Source organism: Diprion similis, chromosome 6, assembly GCF_021155765.1.
Source record: "Diprion similis isolate iyDipSimi1 chromosome 6, iyDipSimi1.1, whole genome shotgun sequence".
NCBI lineage: Eukaryota > Metazoa > Arthropoda > Insecta > Hymenoptera > Diprionidae > Diprion > Diprion similis.
Genome location: NC_060110.1, coordinates 19,477,030 through 19,492,846, shown reverse-complemented (window position 1 = coordinate 19,492,846; position 15,817 = coordinate 19,477,030). Strand labels below are relative to the sequence as shown.

At 38.9% G+C, this 15,817-nt stretch overlaps 1 protein-coding gene across 7 annotated transcripts in view; it reads right to left on the bottom strand.

Annotated features, from left to right (window-relative positions):
* The window catches only part of LOC124406742 (Down syndrome cell adhesion molecule-like protein Dscam2), a 69,512-nt gene that overhangs the window by 25,621 nt on the left and 28,074 nt on the right, over nt 1-15,817 (bottom strand). For 2 of the 7 annotated variants that reach the window (XM_046882312.1, XM_046882313.1), the window contains exons 6-8: nt 11,871-12,020; nt 9,735-9,858; nt 85-521 (exon numbers count right to left, since the gene is read on the bottom strand). In XM_046882312.1, the coding sequence (XP_046738268.1) occupies nt 85-521; nt 9,735-9,858; nt 11,871-12,020 (711 nt within the window). Of the gene's footprint in view, nt 1-84; nt 522-1,997; nt 2,125-2,239; nt 2,288-2,324; nt 2,455-3,466; nt 3,626-7,406; nt 7,534-8,748; nt 8,873-9,734; nt 9,859-11,870; nt 12,021-13,566; nt 13,729-13,838; nt 14,004-14,715; nt 14,878-15,458; nt 15,621-15,817 lie in introns of those variants that run through there. The other 5 variants (XM_046882309.1, XM_046882310.1, XM_046882314.1 and 2 more) reach the window with 5 other exon arrangements.

The following is a 15,817-nucleotide window of genomic DNA, read 5'->3' as shown; positions in this document are numbered from 1 at the left end:
AATAACAGTTTAATGAGTATATAGATTTTCTTTCACATTTATCAATTAATTTCGTAGAAAGTGTGGTCAGAATTTAATACTTACAGCGTCCTCCAAGTTTCAATTCAGCAGTGGCCTGAGCACTTTCCTGATCATTTCTAACAAAACATTGGTACATTCCTTTATCCTCTTTCTTTACTGCGTCAATTGTGAGAATGGACTCTTCAAATTGAAGTGGTTTTCCATCCTTTAGCCAAGAGATAGTTTTGATTGGATTTCCCTCAAAATTGCATACAAATTTAGCTGGTCTTCCAAAATCAATAGTTTGTGTTCGAGGTTCAATTTCCGCAGCCAAAGGTGCAGTCACAGTAAGAACAGTTTCAACACTCTCTCCTCCAACAGAGTTGTTAACGACGCATAGGTACTTTCCAGAGTCATCTACACGAGCTTCTCGAATTATCAGAGTACCGCTTACTTGGCGAACGCGCTCGTTCAACTGAACTGGATGCCTGCGGCTGGTTCCATCAATAAATTTGTACCATCTGAAACAAAATTCAAATTTAGATATCACAGTCTACCGATTTGGCAGTTGCCTGCCTTCAAATTTAAGATGACTAAAATATGCTGACTGAAGCGGGGATTCAAGGTTCACAAAGGGTATTGGGCGTCTCGGCACTTTGAATCACTTTTTGTCTAAGCGACAATAGTTTTCTGGTACTCAATCACTGTTCCCTTCGGTGTTTAACTCGTTGAAATAAAGTAAAAATGATTTATCCTAATAATAGATGAAGCTCACATTACTGTCAGTATAACAAGTTTACAATATCAAAAAATTTCAGATAAATCAATACGCTATCTCTGATAGTGAAGGAATACAGATGATTAGAATGAATATTATTATATTAAATATATCCTCATATGCAAAATGTCCTTATAAATTAACTGCAAAGAAGCACGGTATTATGGGAAGGGGGAGGAGAACAGAGCAACTGATTTGGAAAATTGGTGATCTTCGGATGATTGGAAGTAAGTGGTGATGATAAATTTTGTGGTGAGCGGGGCGGCGGTGCACTAGACATACTAAATTTAATCCGATAACGAGACAGGCGAGATGCTGGATACAATGTGTGAGATTGATGGTTGAAATACAAAGAGATGGATTGGGCACTGAGGACTGACGACTGACGACGAGGGGACTTACCAGCCAGTCTTTGGGACTGTGTAGGTAGGTAGCCCACCTGAAGCCGAACCCAGAGAAGGCCTGGGCGTCGCAGAGCAGACCCCTCATCAACCCCACTTCAGGCCTTATTCAAACGATCACCGCTCACTTTGAGGACGACGTGTCCAGTCGGGTCTGAAACCAACACGCCTGATTGGCCCCGAGAGGATCTAAGGAAGTTTTCTTGTCAAGGAACTTCTTAGAGGAAAATTCTTTAATGCTTCTCGAGGAAAGTAAAAAACTAAATCTGGTGCCGCCGCCCACGCGGGGTAGAGGGTAAGGGTAAGCCTAAAGAGAAAATAGGAAAACCAGGAAAAAGGAGCTAGTGTACCTAGTTATAGGGGCAGGAAACCCCTGAGCCGCGCATGCCAGCGCCAGAGACTCGCCCTCTACCCCACGGTACTTAAGACCGTCTCCGGTCGCTTTTGGGGCGGTGCGACCTGATGGTTCTGAAAGGATAATTCATCTACATTTATAGTATGAGCTATGAACCAACCTTTTTGCTACCGATCCGTCAGTCCGTGATATACGACACCAGCCAATTGCCCAAAGTAAATTTGTCTTTTTTGCAATATTACCTACCTTTTGCCGTAGAACAAATCATTGCATACAAAATGATAAACTTTCATTCATTCCTGGTTCCATCAGTCTCTATTAACGCCTAAGTTAAGCAAGATCGAGTTTCCACTTAAGAGAAAAGTATGGAAAACAAAATGCCCACCTCGGTTTGGTAAAAATGACTGGTTTTCAAGATTTCCGTGAAAGAGTTTACGTGGAAAATCGAAATAATAATTTATACCTCGTAACAGGAACAGGAAATCCTTGAAGAGCACAACCTAATGCCACAGTTTGTTTCATTGATGCGGAAAGTAATTCTCTTTCGAATTTCTTTCCTGGAGATTTTGGAACAACATTAGATGTTGGTTCTGAAAAGTGAATAACAAATTTTCAACGTCTACCTTGTTATGGGAACAGGGAACCCCTGAAGAGCACATCCTAATGCCCCTGTGTTATTTATGAAGACTGTAACTAATTTTCCACCTTCGTAACGTTCACCAGCTACGCGTGGAGCAACATTGCTCGTTGGTTCTGTAAATGAGATGAAAAAAAAATAAGATGGCGGTACCTTGTTATAGGGACAGGAAACGCCTGTACGGCACAGCTCAAGGCAGCAACATTCCTTAATAAAACATTCGCTAGCTCTCCACCTTCGTATTTTTTACCAGCGATTTGAGGAGCAATGTTGCTTGTAGGCTCTGTAAGATAGTTTTTCAATCTTACAAGATGAAAGACAGATATACTAGATCGAGAATACCACTGAAGCACTGCCACCAAATCTTACGAATTTACACCAATCTTTTCACTACCTGAATATGGGAGCTGGGAATCCTTGTGCAGGACAGAGTAACCCAGTTGTTTGCTTTGCTTTTATCAATTTCCTCATACCGTTATAGTCTTTATCACGTACATTTGGGGGCACACTGGCCTCAGGCTCTGTAATTTTGCAAATACGAAAAACGCTTAAGCTCGATCTAGACAAAGCGTCTAAATGCTGAGACTGGGTATCTCGGTTGCAAGTGGACCAATTTGGGAATGAATAATTACCTTATTTTTGCTGGACATCGGTATCACGAAATTAATTGTAAGATATTCGTAATCATTCAGACTGAGCAGTCAATACTACTAATAGTTTTTCTAAAATGCTCTAGAACTTCATTCCTCACCTAAACAATGGTGGTGGACTAGACTGTGCCTCGCAAAGTAGTGAAACAGATTCGGTTTGACATTTAGTCATTCCATCAAACTTGGATCTAGGTGGCAAACGTGGAGGACTACTTCCCACAGGTTCTAGAAATAAGAATGCCAATATTTATGATGAAAGTGAATTTTCAATACCTGAACAAAGGTGGCGGGCTAGACTGTGCGTCGCACAGCAATGTCAGGGATGTTGCTACATGCCCAAAAATAGCATCTAACCTTGATCGAGGTGGAAGACGAGGTGGGCTACTTCCGACAGGCTCTATAACGTGAGAAGTTATGAACATAAGACGTTGAACCAAAACTGCAGATGCGAAACACAACAGACACTTTTCCTTGGAAATTGAAGGAACCTATCAGAGGGTGATTTCCACTACGTACTCAGAAAAATGAAAAAAAAAAAACCATTTGATGATACTGAAACGACAAATTTCTAGGACAGTATTATACGAGCTCCACCAACGAATTTTCAACAGCAATCAATGTATGAAAGAAAAATTCATCTCCTACCTAAAAATTGGAAGTGGATTTCCCTGAGCTTGGCATAGCATTGTGACGGCTTGCCCGATACCACTCATCTGCACGCTATACTTTGCTGTTGGTGGTACTCTAGGTGCTGCACCATTTACGGGTTCTATGAACAATTTTATGGTTTGTTTACAGGTGTCGAACTGACCTAAACATGGGAGGAGGTAACGCCTGGGCATCGCAAAGCAAACTAAGATCCACGCCACCCGCCACGTCAAAGGAATCAGACTTTGCCGACTTGGGAAACTTGGGAGACACTCGTCCTGCTGGTTCTGAGATGGTGTTAGAAAAACGTTAAATTTACAACTTTTAATAAGTAATGTTACCTGAATACTGGGATCTTGGCGATAGTATAATAATTTGATCCTCAATTATAGGAGGTTGGGGCTTGAGTAATTTTATTTTTAAATGAAAGAACATTTCATTTACCTAGAAATTGGAACAGGTGATCCCTGTGCGGAGCATAACAGACTAATTGGTAACCCTGCTTCGCGCAAATATGTACTACTCTTTGCGTCACTTTCAAAAGATGGTGCTTTCGACCCCATAGGTTCTGAAGAGAATAGAAATTCAAATTTTCATAAAATCCAGTTGAACATATTAAAAGAGAGCCAATGATTTAATCGACCTTGTATTTCAATTGCCATTCATTGTAATGTTATGTGAAATTTTCTATAAGATATAACAATACTTATCGCATTATTACCTGCGGAATGTGATTCTGAAAAGTGAAAAACCGCCCTCGGTAAAACCCTACAGGCTACAATCAGCATGCGAGAATAATAAATTTCTAATAATTACCTAAAGAGTGGTACTGGGAACCCTTGAGCGGAGCATAGCAAAGTAAGGATTCCCCCGACGGGGCGAAAAAACGAGTTGACTCGATTATCAGTTGAAAATTTAGGAGCTTTTACTCCCATCGGTTCTAAATAGCGATATTTAACAATTAATTAACAATAACTCGTCAGTTATAGAGAAGAGATGAATGGTAAACTTGAACCGACACAGTTGGATCTAAATAATTCCTAATACCAAAAATATGAAAGCAAGTAAAAATGAGGCAGAATATTTAAGACAATGCTGGTTCTACCTGAATGCTGGAACTGGATGTCCTTGAGCTTGGCAAGGAATTTCAGAAATTTTCGTTGCTTGAGTCTTTAACCAACGTTTGGCGTCACCAATAACAGACGGTGCCTTACTACCGACTGGTTCTTGTTTGAAAGAAGAAAAGAAGAAGTGGAATCATTGACAGTGAAGTAAGTAAGAATTATTACCTAAATGTTGGGACAGGATGACTTTGCCCCTGGCAGAGAAATACAATATTTGTTCCAGCCCGCCTCTCCATCAGACTCCCCTTTTCTCCCAAAATCGACGGAGCTTTACTCCCTACTGGTTCTATTGATATAATTAACAACTAATGAAACAGAATATAAGAAATTACCTAAACATGGGGACAGGGTGCCCTTGAGCCGGACACAACATCACAATGCTAAACTTTACTCTCTTCTCCAACCATCCACCTTTCAATTCACCTGTCAATGCTGGTGCCTTGCTTCCAACAGGTTCTAATTTAAGAACAGTATGTTATAACAAATTCCAAATTACCTATACGTTGGAACAGGGAACCCTTGGGCAGGACAAAGTACAGTCAGATCTTGACCGGTAAGTCTTTCGTACCAAGCTTTCTTTGCATCATTAGAAAACTTTGGTGCTTTGGACCCGACTGGCTCTGGTTCAAGGTTTTCAACATAAATTTGTAATTTTTAATCATTGTAAATGCTGCACACACCTGAATGTTGGGACAGGCACGCCTTGTGCCGGACAAAACAGAGCAAACTCTTGTTTGGACTTTTGTTCAAACCAAGATAGTTTGTTACTGCTTGAGAATTTTGGAGCCTTACTGCCAACTGGTTCTGTTTTAAAACAGTAATTTGGAATTAGCTGCCTATAAGACTTTCTACATGGAAATACATCTACCTATCCCAACAATGCAGAAACAATTACTCATTATTCAGGTTACATTAGTATTAAATACGAAGACAACAAGGTGGAAGTATACTAGGAGCGTAAAAAAAAAATAACTCTACTCAACGAGAAAACACACAATACCTAGTAACTGGAACAGGATGAGCCTGAGCATTACAAGGAAGACTTATTCCTAAACCAGCCCTTCGAACCAACAAGGACAACTTGACATCCCCCGAAATCGCAGGTGCTTTACTGCCGACTGGTTCTAAATGAAGAAAAGTGTCATGTAATTCCCAAGATGTATAAGTTTACCTAGTTTTTGGGACAGGGCTTCCCTGAGCAGCACAAAACAACGCAACGCCTTGTCCGGTGTGTCTTCGAATTGTTCTACTCAAATCATCGGAGGATAATTTGGGAGATTTTGCACCGACGGGTTCTGAAAATATTTTAGACTGAAGATTTATGTTACCTTGTCTTTGGGACAGGGTGCCCCTGAGCGTTGCACGTTAGTGCGATATTCGTATCTTTACGCCTCACAAATGCACTAAGGGAATCGTCTGTAGAGAAGGTTGGAGATTTTTGTCCAACAGGGTCTAAAGAAAGTGAAAAAGAGAAACTTGACCAAACGTTCTAATGAAAACTAAATTTTTTCTGTTTCACCTGAAGGATCGGCTAGGGTACCCCAATATTCTACATCGAAGTAATCCCTGATAATATGAATTTCAAAACAGTTTTCTACCTAACGATAAGATAAATTTACCTAGTAGATGGAGGAGGGTGACCTTGTGCATTACACATTATCGAGACGCTTAAGCCTCTGTAACGGTTAAAAGCCCTTGATGTATCGTCAGATGAAAATTTTGGTGACTTTAAGCCGACTGGTTCTAAAAATATAACAATATAAAACAACAGATCGAGTAAAAACCCGAAGGTTAGGACAGGAAACCCCAGTTCCTTGGGGAAAAAAAGAATGCTTTGGGCTATGCTTTACCTTCACTAAAATGACAATTTTCAATCAAATTTGAGCAAGTTATTCCTAATGTAATAGTGAAAATCGTCCCAGTAGAGAAGTTTACTTACCATTTGGTTGTATGGAATAAATAGCGACTAACTGTTAAGACTAATAATATTTTGATAGTTAAAATACCATCTCACCTCGAAATGGGAACAGGATATCCCTGAGCAGGGCATAACAAAGCTGCTGAATTTTTCAACATGACTTCAGCCCATTCGACTTTGTTAATAGTCGGAAATTTTGGTTTCGCGCTTGAAGTGGGTTCTAATGAAAATACAAATACTTAGTCGGTATAAGTATGCAATAACAGAGAGACCACTAACCGTGTGACAGGGACAGGGAAACCTTGAGCAGAAGATATCAAAGATACTGCGTCAGAGTGCATTGTTGACGTCACATTCAAAAATCAATCGACTGATCGTTGAGACTAGCTATTGGGTATAACATTCAATGAACGAAAGGAGTCGTCTCACCTTGAAATGGGAACAGGATATCCCTGAGCAGAACACAACAAGGCTGCTGATTTATTTAACATGACTTCAGCCCACTCAACTTTGTCAATAGTTGGAAATTTCGGTTTTGCACTTGAGGTGGGTTCTGATAAAAGTATAAATACTTAGTCGACGTAACTGTGCAACAATGGAAAATTTACTAACCGTGTAATGGGGACAGGGAAACCTTGAGCAGGACATATCAAAGATACTGCGGTAGAGTGTATCGTAGGCTTCACAACTTTTATATCTGAATTTGTAAATTTTGGTTTCGTACTGGATACGGGTTCTAGGGAAAGAGGATACGAAACATCAAGTTTTTAAATGAATTCATGACATAATATTTTGTATAAAATTTGAAAAAAAAAAAAAACAACAAACACGAAAACTGGAATTTATATTCATACTTAGGATCGTTAAATTAAAATTTTTTTTTTCTTTATTGTACCTAAATGCTGGGACAGGAAATCCTTGAGCGGGGCAAAGTAACGTTGCTGGTTTTTCTTTACTAACAATCACTTCCAAAGTCTTTACAGCTACCCCAGCAAACTTCGGCTTAGAACTTGATACTGGCTCTATATGAGGAACGAAAAAATATCTATAAATCTCTGTTCAAGAAAAAATGTTGAATGCTGGAATCTAGGTAACCCTTTTGTCGAGCGAATAAAGCAATCTTTGAGTCGAAATATTTCCGTTTTTCAGTAAGTAAAAGATTACATCCGGTAAAATGTTGAATTATCAAACGCAAATACTAAGTGTTACAAATATTACGTAGTTATAATTGTACCTGAACATTGGTACAGGATATGCTTGAGCAGGACAAAGAAGCGTAATATGATTTCGTTCAGGGACACTTGGTTCCAATGCCTTGACAGCTACTGTTGTGAACTTCGGCTTGGAACTTGAAACCGGTTCTACCAAAAAATATTATAACATGAACGGATATTTGGAATATTTACCTCATTGCAGGGACAGGGAATCCTTGTACAGGACAGAGCAGGGTCACGGCTCCCTTAGAAGATATACTAGGATTTATAGCCTTTACATCTAGCGCTGTTAATTTTGGTTTTGTACTCGACACTGGCTCTATATTAGATTGAAATAAAATCTTAATACCGTGATAATATTTTTCAAAATTGAGTTAAAACCAACTAATTCAAACTCACTTAAAAACTGGGACAGGATGTGCCTGTGCCGGACAAACCAGCGGAACACCTTGGCCTTTCTGAATTTCAAACGTGCGACTCTTGTCGATGGTTGAAAATTTTGGTTTAGCAAAACCGACAGGTTCTAAAAATTAAACTGAATACAAACGTTTGTTGAATAGTTTCAGTGCTAGTCTGCTGCTGGGACAGGAAACGTCTGAGGTGCAGCGAGGAAAATATCGAAATAATTTGACGTCATTTAATCTATTTAGCAAAAAAGTAAATGAATTTGTGACCATACCTAAACATGGGAACTGGAAACGCTTGTGCTGGACACAACAAAGTAAAGTTTGATCCTTGTATAGCTCTTAAGCCGATGTCATTTACAGATGGAAACTGTGGCTTAGAACTTGTCACTGGCTCTATAAAGTTAGGAACAAACCATATTCAATTCATTTACCTTCCTTCGTTCACTTTTGTAGTCACATAGACTATTGAAAGAGAAAAATTATTTGACAACGATTAAGGGCTATAAAATTTCCGAGTACTATTAATTACCTACAGCCTTGACTATGCTATGGATACCGATTCTTGACACAGAATTTATTTTACTCTAATCAATAAAAATATCAGTAACTTTCCTACCTATATGATGGAACTGGGAACCCTTGGGCAGGACATAGTAGTGTCGTTTGTTTATTTAAACTGACAGTAAATCTCTGAAGATCACTTGTACCGGATAATTTTGGCCGAGAACTAGATACTGGTTCTGAGAATGATAAATATATTTTTTTTCTTTTATTATGAATTTACCTGTACGATGGAACGGGGAACCCTTGGGCAGGACATAACAGAGTCATCGCGCCACCAAGCAAAACTTTGAAACCCTGAGAATCAGCCAACGATGGAAATTTCGGACGAGAACTTGCGACTGGTTCTATATGCAAAAAGTACATCCGATAATAGTGACGTACAGTCACTCAGGCAATTTTGATGTACCTAAACTCAGCTGACAGGTATCAAGAATAAAAAAATAAATGTTCCAAATAAATATAATCACCTGAACGATGGAACAGGGAATCCCTGAGCTGGACAAGTAATGGTCAACGAACCAATGATGGGTACAATGTATCCCCTCGTATGTTCCGTGGTGGAAAATTTTGGACGAGAGCTAGCGACTGGTTCTGAATATAGAAGAGGCACGTTGTTCGATATTTCACATGACGATTATAATACCACAATTGACGAATAACAGTGAATGGCAATTGCGAGTTAATACAAGAAAGAGAAAATCACCTGTAATTTGGAACGGGAAACCCCTGCGCAGGACATAACAAGGTCATTGGTCTCTTGAGGAAAACTGTATAAGTTCTTGAATTTTCCATCATTGGAAATTTCGGTCTGGCACTCGATACTGGCTCTATATGAGGAAATAATGGTTTTTAAAGGGTCCTACCTATGCATAGGGACGGGAAACCCCTGCGCCGGACACAGCAGCGTTAAAGCACCTCCAATAATCGAGGTGAAACCACGCGAGTTGTCCATTGTTGGAAATTTGGGCCTGGCACTACCTACTGGCTCTGTGATTTAGGGAATTGAAATTCAGCCTTTAGTTTCAAGCTTCGACTTACTTGTACATTGGAACAGGGAACCCTTGAGCGGGACACATCAGAGTTACAGAACCACCGTTCATTGTCCTGAAGCTTCTAGAGTCGTCGAGAGTCGGAAACTTTGGTCTAACACTGCCGACAGGTTCTGTATTATAAAATATACTATTTCTTATTATCATTCTACCTGTGTACTGGAACAGGAAACCCCTGAGCAGGACATAACAAGGTAATTGACCCTCCAATAATTGATTTAAATCCACGAACATCGTCCATTGTCGGAAACTTTGGTCTAGCACTTCCCATTGGTTCTATAAAAACGAAATATATTTTCTAACGTGACTCCGTGTAATACCCAATTACGCGATGGTTCGAAAGTCAGAAAGAAGGTCCGTCTATCATTGATGTGGCAACGAGGAATTGTACCGAAGTACGTATTAAATACTCGGATGCCGAGTGATCGAAAGAAAAAAGAAAAGATAACCTAGCTTGTAGGAAATTGAGTAAACATGAAAAATATGCGTACACAAAGTTTTACAGAAGCCAGGAAATTGAATCTCCTACCTATATGATGGAACCGGGAACCCCTGTGCAGGACAGAGGAGCGGTAGACTCCCGCCGAAATGGGTGGAAAGTCCGTTCAAGTTGTCCAAACTTGGAAATTTAGGTCTCGCACTTCCCATAGGTTCTGCATATCAAGAGTAAAAAAAATATCTCGAGCTTGCTTAGGCCCCCTGCTAGGCCGACCTTAATACTAAATATTTAACTTGCGGCTAAATCCTTGCTCTTTTACTATCTTATTTCAGAAACTTACCTTTCATTTGTAAGAAGAACAATAGCGAAGTGACAATAATTTGGTGAATTTGAGAGCGGGAATTCATGGGATCGAGGGCGGACGGTGGCGCGTGCCCGCAGGGGTACCCTGTCCCAGCATTCAGGCGATCAACGAGCTTGGTCTTTGCTTTAATATCGTTACCATTATGTACCGAAAACCGTTCAACCTCGTTACAGGCTCGAGCAATTCATTCGTCTCGAATCAAAGGTATTTTAATTATCAGCGCAATTGCAGATATGTAATTTGCGCGATACTTTAGTGTAATTCGAGGTTTTTTCATGAAAAATTAAACCTTGTTTTACACGGTTATTGATCGGGAAATAGACATAGATTAACAATTATACGCATGAGACCAAGCACGCTGGCATAAATAGACATTGCATGCAGTTACAAAATTTGCTGAACCAATTCTCTGCTAGGCTGATTCCAAATATTACAGTTCAATCAATGTTAGCCGGATTCTATATGCTTATTCAATTTGTGCGTATAGCTGACACACGTACTTTGTTATAGATGCAAACCCTATATAGGTAATTAAATTCAAAACCAGAGAATTGATTGCATACAGTAAGAGAACGGAAATGTAGGTGTGCAAGTTCGATTCTATGACGAAATTACTAAAGATTGAGGTTTCACTATCACAAATTTTTATACGAGCTTTATTCTATGTAGGCATATTTGATAAACAAATTATAACTGCTCTGTGATACGACATGGATACCGTTCTAGTCTTACAAATTTGCTAGTATTTCTAGTAATTTTTCCCTAGTAAGCAATAGTTTAGAAAAAATTGTGAATTGATTTTAGTACTGCGTTAGTTTTATTATGACGTACCTGTGAATGTGCTATCAGTTTGTATTTTTCTTGTATTTTAATTTATTCTGTTACCAATGAAATTTAACATTTGATAAGGAAGAAATTTTATTATTACCGTTGACAAGCCAGCCCAATATCTTGCACACTTACATTTTTGTATAAAATCTTGACTATCCTGGTTTACTATTCGAATTCCATTACTACTGCAAAATAACGTTTGATATATAAGCTTGAAGTTCATTTTTTTTTAATTATTAATCGAAAGTAAAATGACACGAATTCTATATACGAAAAAGATTTTACGAGACAAATTTGGCGTTTCACAAAAAAAAAATTATACCCAATGAATTGAAATCATATTTCAAATCTATCGTGATAATTCATTTTCCGAAAATATTTGCCAAGCTTAAAAATTCTGTAAAAATAGTTCAAAGCTTAAAGAACCGATTTACCAGGATTGTCATGAGATTTAGATTTGAATTTATGAAATGAAGAGGGGAAAAACTTACCGGTAATCACCAGACGTCCTTTGGTAGCCGAAAGTCTAGTTTCACCGGTCAATCTATGCTTTGTTCTGCATTGGTAAGTTTTGTAACCATCTTCTGGACCAACATCTTTGATATGTAATTCTCCCGAGGGTAACACCAAGTATTTTCCATCTGTTGTCAATAAGATATGCAGATTAGTATAAACAAATCAAGTTTCTAGATTTATTCCGAGTTCTATTACGTATTCCTAATTCATCACAAACACCAATGATACGACAAGAAAAAATTACGCGATAAATTTCTTTCACGTAATCATGTAACGTAGAACAATTACAAATATATATTATCTTGTCCTTGTTAATGAGCTAATGAAATCGGTGATAAGTATAGAACGCAATACGTAATAGACCTCTAACTGGCATGCATAGCTAAGGCCCTATGTCCATTAAAATCCCGGACCCTAACTGAAAATCGAAACGGCTCAGAGCGAATATGGAAATTATCGATTGATAACTGAAGATTTTTTCTTCCAAGCATTCTAGAAATAGATAAAAATTTACAAGAATTAAGTCATAGATCTTTAGAAATTTTCAATAAATCGATCAACCATGATACGAGGAAAGAAAACGAGCTGATCAATACGGTTGTTCTCAAGAGGTGTATAAAATACGAAAGTTCGACATATGTATAAAGTCGTACCAAATTTTAATACCGTTCACAATGGTGCGCATCCGGTATCACGGCGCACAAAGACTCCGTGGCCAATAATGCATCTGGCGTTATTATTCGCATATAGTATATGCGGGATTTCGCATTCGTAAAACACGTCCGCGTTCTCAATACAAAAGAATTTTTGCTCCCCTCGTAACAGGCGACCAAGTGCTCTTTCAAGCCTTTGACATTTACTAGCTAACTAAGCTACTTCGCTCGCTACAACTACTGTCACAATTACTACATGACAAGTACAGGAATAAGGGTGCAGGCTTCAGGATAAGGGTCTGGGGGCAGCGCGAGCAGCGGCGGTCAACGTCATATAGATAAATTCAAACAGAACACTCTAATATTAATGTAAATCGACTTTTTTTCTTTACGGCTTTACATTCAAAGCTCAGTATATGATATATCGAATTTCTTTTCGTTAGCAAAGACAGCAGACAATGGGCTCGATTCTTATAAACTCACGATCAATGTTTGTTTCACATTGCAATGGATCAATTGATTCCGTAACTTCGATCGATCAAATAAATTTCGTGCATCAAAATTATCCCTGTCAAATGTCACTTGTTATAGTTGCAGAGGTATAACGTATGCATATTATCAAAATGATGCTAAAGCAATTATCATCACTTTTTCAACACATCGGAAGAAACCAAATCCGCTATCCAACCGGCACAGATTTATACAGGCAGGAAAATTTCACGCAAATATATATATTATAAAAAAGCGGTAGATAACTTTCAGTTGATTTACTGTACATGGCCGACGTACTGAGATTAACTAGCACGAATTCGTTCGATTGTTAATTAAGATTCCAAGATTTCTAGTGAAGATACATAGTTCACAAGAGAACAGTGCTGTTCAGATATGTACAGTAGTAATGATTTCCCTTTTCAATTTTTTAAATGATTGGCGAACTTTTGAGCCATCAAGACTTGGAAAAAAATTCGTTACACCAATTAACAATATTGAAATGATGAAAAATTATTCATGTATGTACCATAATCTGGCCTAGCGTATATGTTAGTAGATTCATCTTGTACCCAAGAGTCGACCTCGACGAATTCAGCAACAAAGCTTGGAATATGGCACTTGAGAATAGCCGCATTCCCCCGAAGGACATGTTCGTCCATCACATTCACTGCGTACCGCTGCCCGACCACTGCAACCAGACACGATTTCCGGCTCATAGAGTAACTACATGGAACGTTTTTTTTTTTTTCTTTAGATAGAGAGAGAGAAAAAGATAAAAAGAATTCTCCACTTTTGTACCGTCGGACTCTTTCTCGGCAACGTAACTCCCGCCATTGGAATCAATCCAACCAACAACGTCAACGTGATCGCCCACAAACGATGGAATCTGACATTTGAATATAGCTGCGTTTCCACGGATAGCAAATACGTCGTAAACTTGTGCTTCGAAATATTGAGATACCACTGCAAACGACACAACATGTTTTTTCGTTTAAAAAATTTACTCTTCATTCGGCGTTACAGTGACTTTGTACAATGATTGGACGAAATATTTCAGCTATACCACATGGCTATGACTGTTTTTACACTCGCTACAAATGCACACGTCCATCGCTATATGCTCTGTCCCCAGATCCATTCAATTAGGTCTTAATATAAAAGATACTATTTAAAAAAAAAACACATAAAGATAAAAAAAAATCAGTGCTAAGCATCGTGAATATACGGTCAGGTTTTGGTCATGTGGTGTACAGCAGTTACTTTGGAATGGCTTTTTGACATAATATAGTAGCGTGGAACACAGTGTGAGGTATCATGATTTCCCATTTATACCCATTTTGTCGGTATTGTCTGGAGTATAACTTGACCCATCGTCTGCCTTCCATTCGATAACGTCTACAAACTCGGCCACAAAGCTTGGCACAATGCACTTCAGAGTCGCTGTATTCCCTCGCAGGACAAACTCGTCCGTGATTCTTGTTTCATAAAATTGATGAACCACTGCAACGCGCAAGCCCCATAAAATATTTCAGGTTAATTTTAAACGTAATAAAAAAATAAATCGTTGACGGGAATTCGTTTCGTATTATATATGTGATATATCAGGGCATCTGTTGGGGAATTTAATCCGTTATCAAATCTACAAAGTATCGTTTCTCAAAGTCCCATAGTGTACCATATTCCGTGCCAGTTGTATAGATGCTCCCATCGTCGGCCGTCCATTGATCCACAAAAAGAAACTCGGAAACAAAACTGGGAATTTTGCATTTCATAATAGCACTGTTCCCGCGTATTACATACTCGTTTTCAGCCTCTGTGACGTAGTACTGCGACACAACTGCCCCCGCAAACATAACAATAGTTAATGAAGTTCGTACAAAGATTTATTAGCAAGGAATTCACATGACGGACAGTTACAGGATATTATCGTTTGGATTTAAGCATGGTTTTTTTTTTCTCTCTATAGACAATTAAGAATTTCTAAATTCTCTTTATATGCATTATACCCCGCTCTGGAACAGGACCAGGAAGATAAGTTTCTCCGTCCTCGCGAATCCATGCCTCGACGGTAACAAATTCTGCTATATAACTTGGAATGCTACATTTCAAAATTGCACTGTTTCCTCGGATCACGTATTCCGTCAATATTTCAGGCTGATAGAGTTGAGTGACCACTAAAAAGCGATTTGAAAAAACAAAGAAAAGGCCCATTATTCATCGAGCGTGACTGCATGAGGTTTGACGTCGTGTGATTGCTCGAGAAAAATTGCTCTTAAATTACGTTAGACACAGTAATAAGCTATCCTCGGAAAATTCGCACTCCGAATATCAATTGCAAAATAAATTTAGCCGCTACTCGCGTTACCAGGAAAATTGGAACGCCTTAGATTGACTCGACGTGGTTTTTAATCTGAATACCAGTGTCGTTAGATGGTCTATAGCTAGAGCCGTCGCTCCCTTGCCAAGACTCGACGGAGACAAATTCAGCGACGAAACTGGGTATGGTGCACTTGACAATCGCAGCGTTACCGCGAATCACATACTCCGAAACCACCTCAGCCTCGTAGTACTGGGTGACGACTAAAGAGTGGAGTGAAAATAGTATAAATAAACATGATGCACACCAACGATTCGTTTTTGCGATGTTTCATGTACCTAATGACAAATTTTTTTCATTTTTCATACACAGTGATCAGGATGAAAAGTGAAATGCTGACGCCGCTGCTTGCTACTGTACAGTGGAATTTTCTTTTTACATAGGCTTTGAAAATTTCATG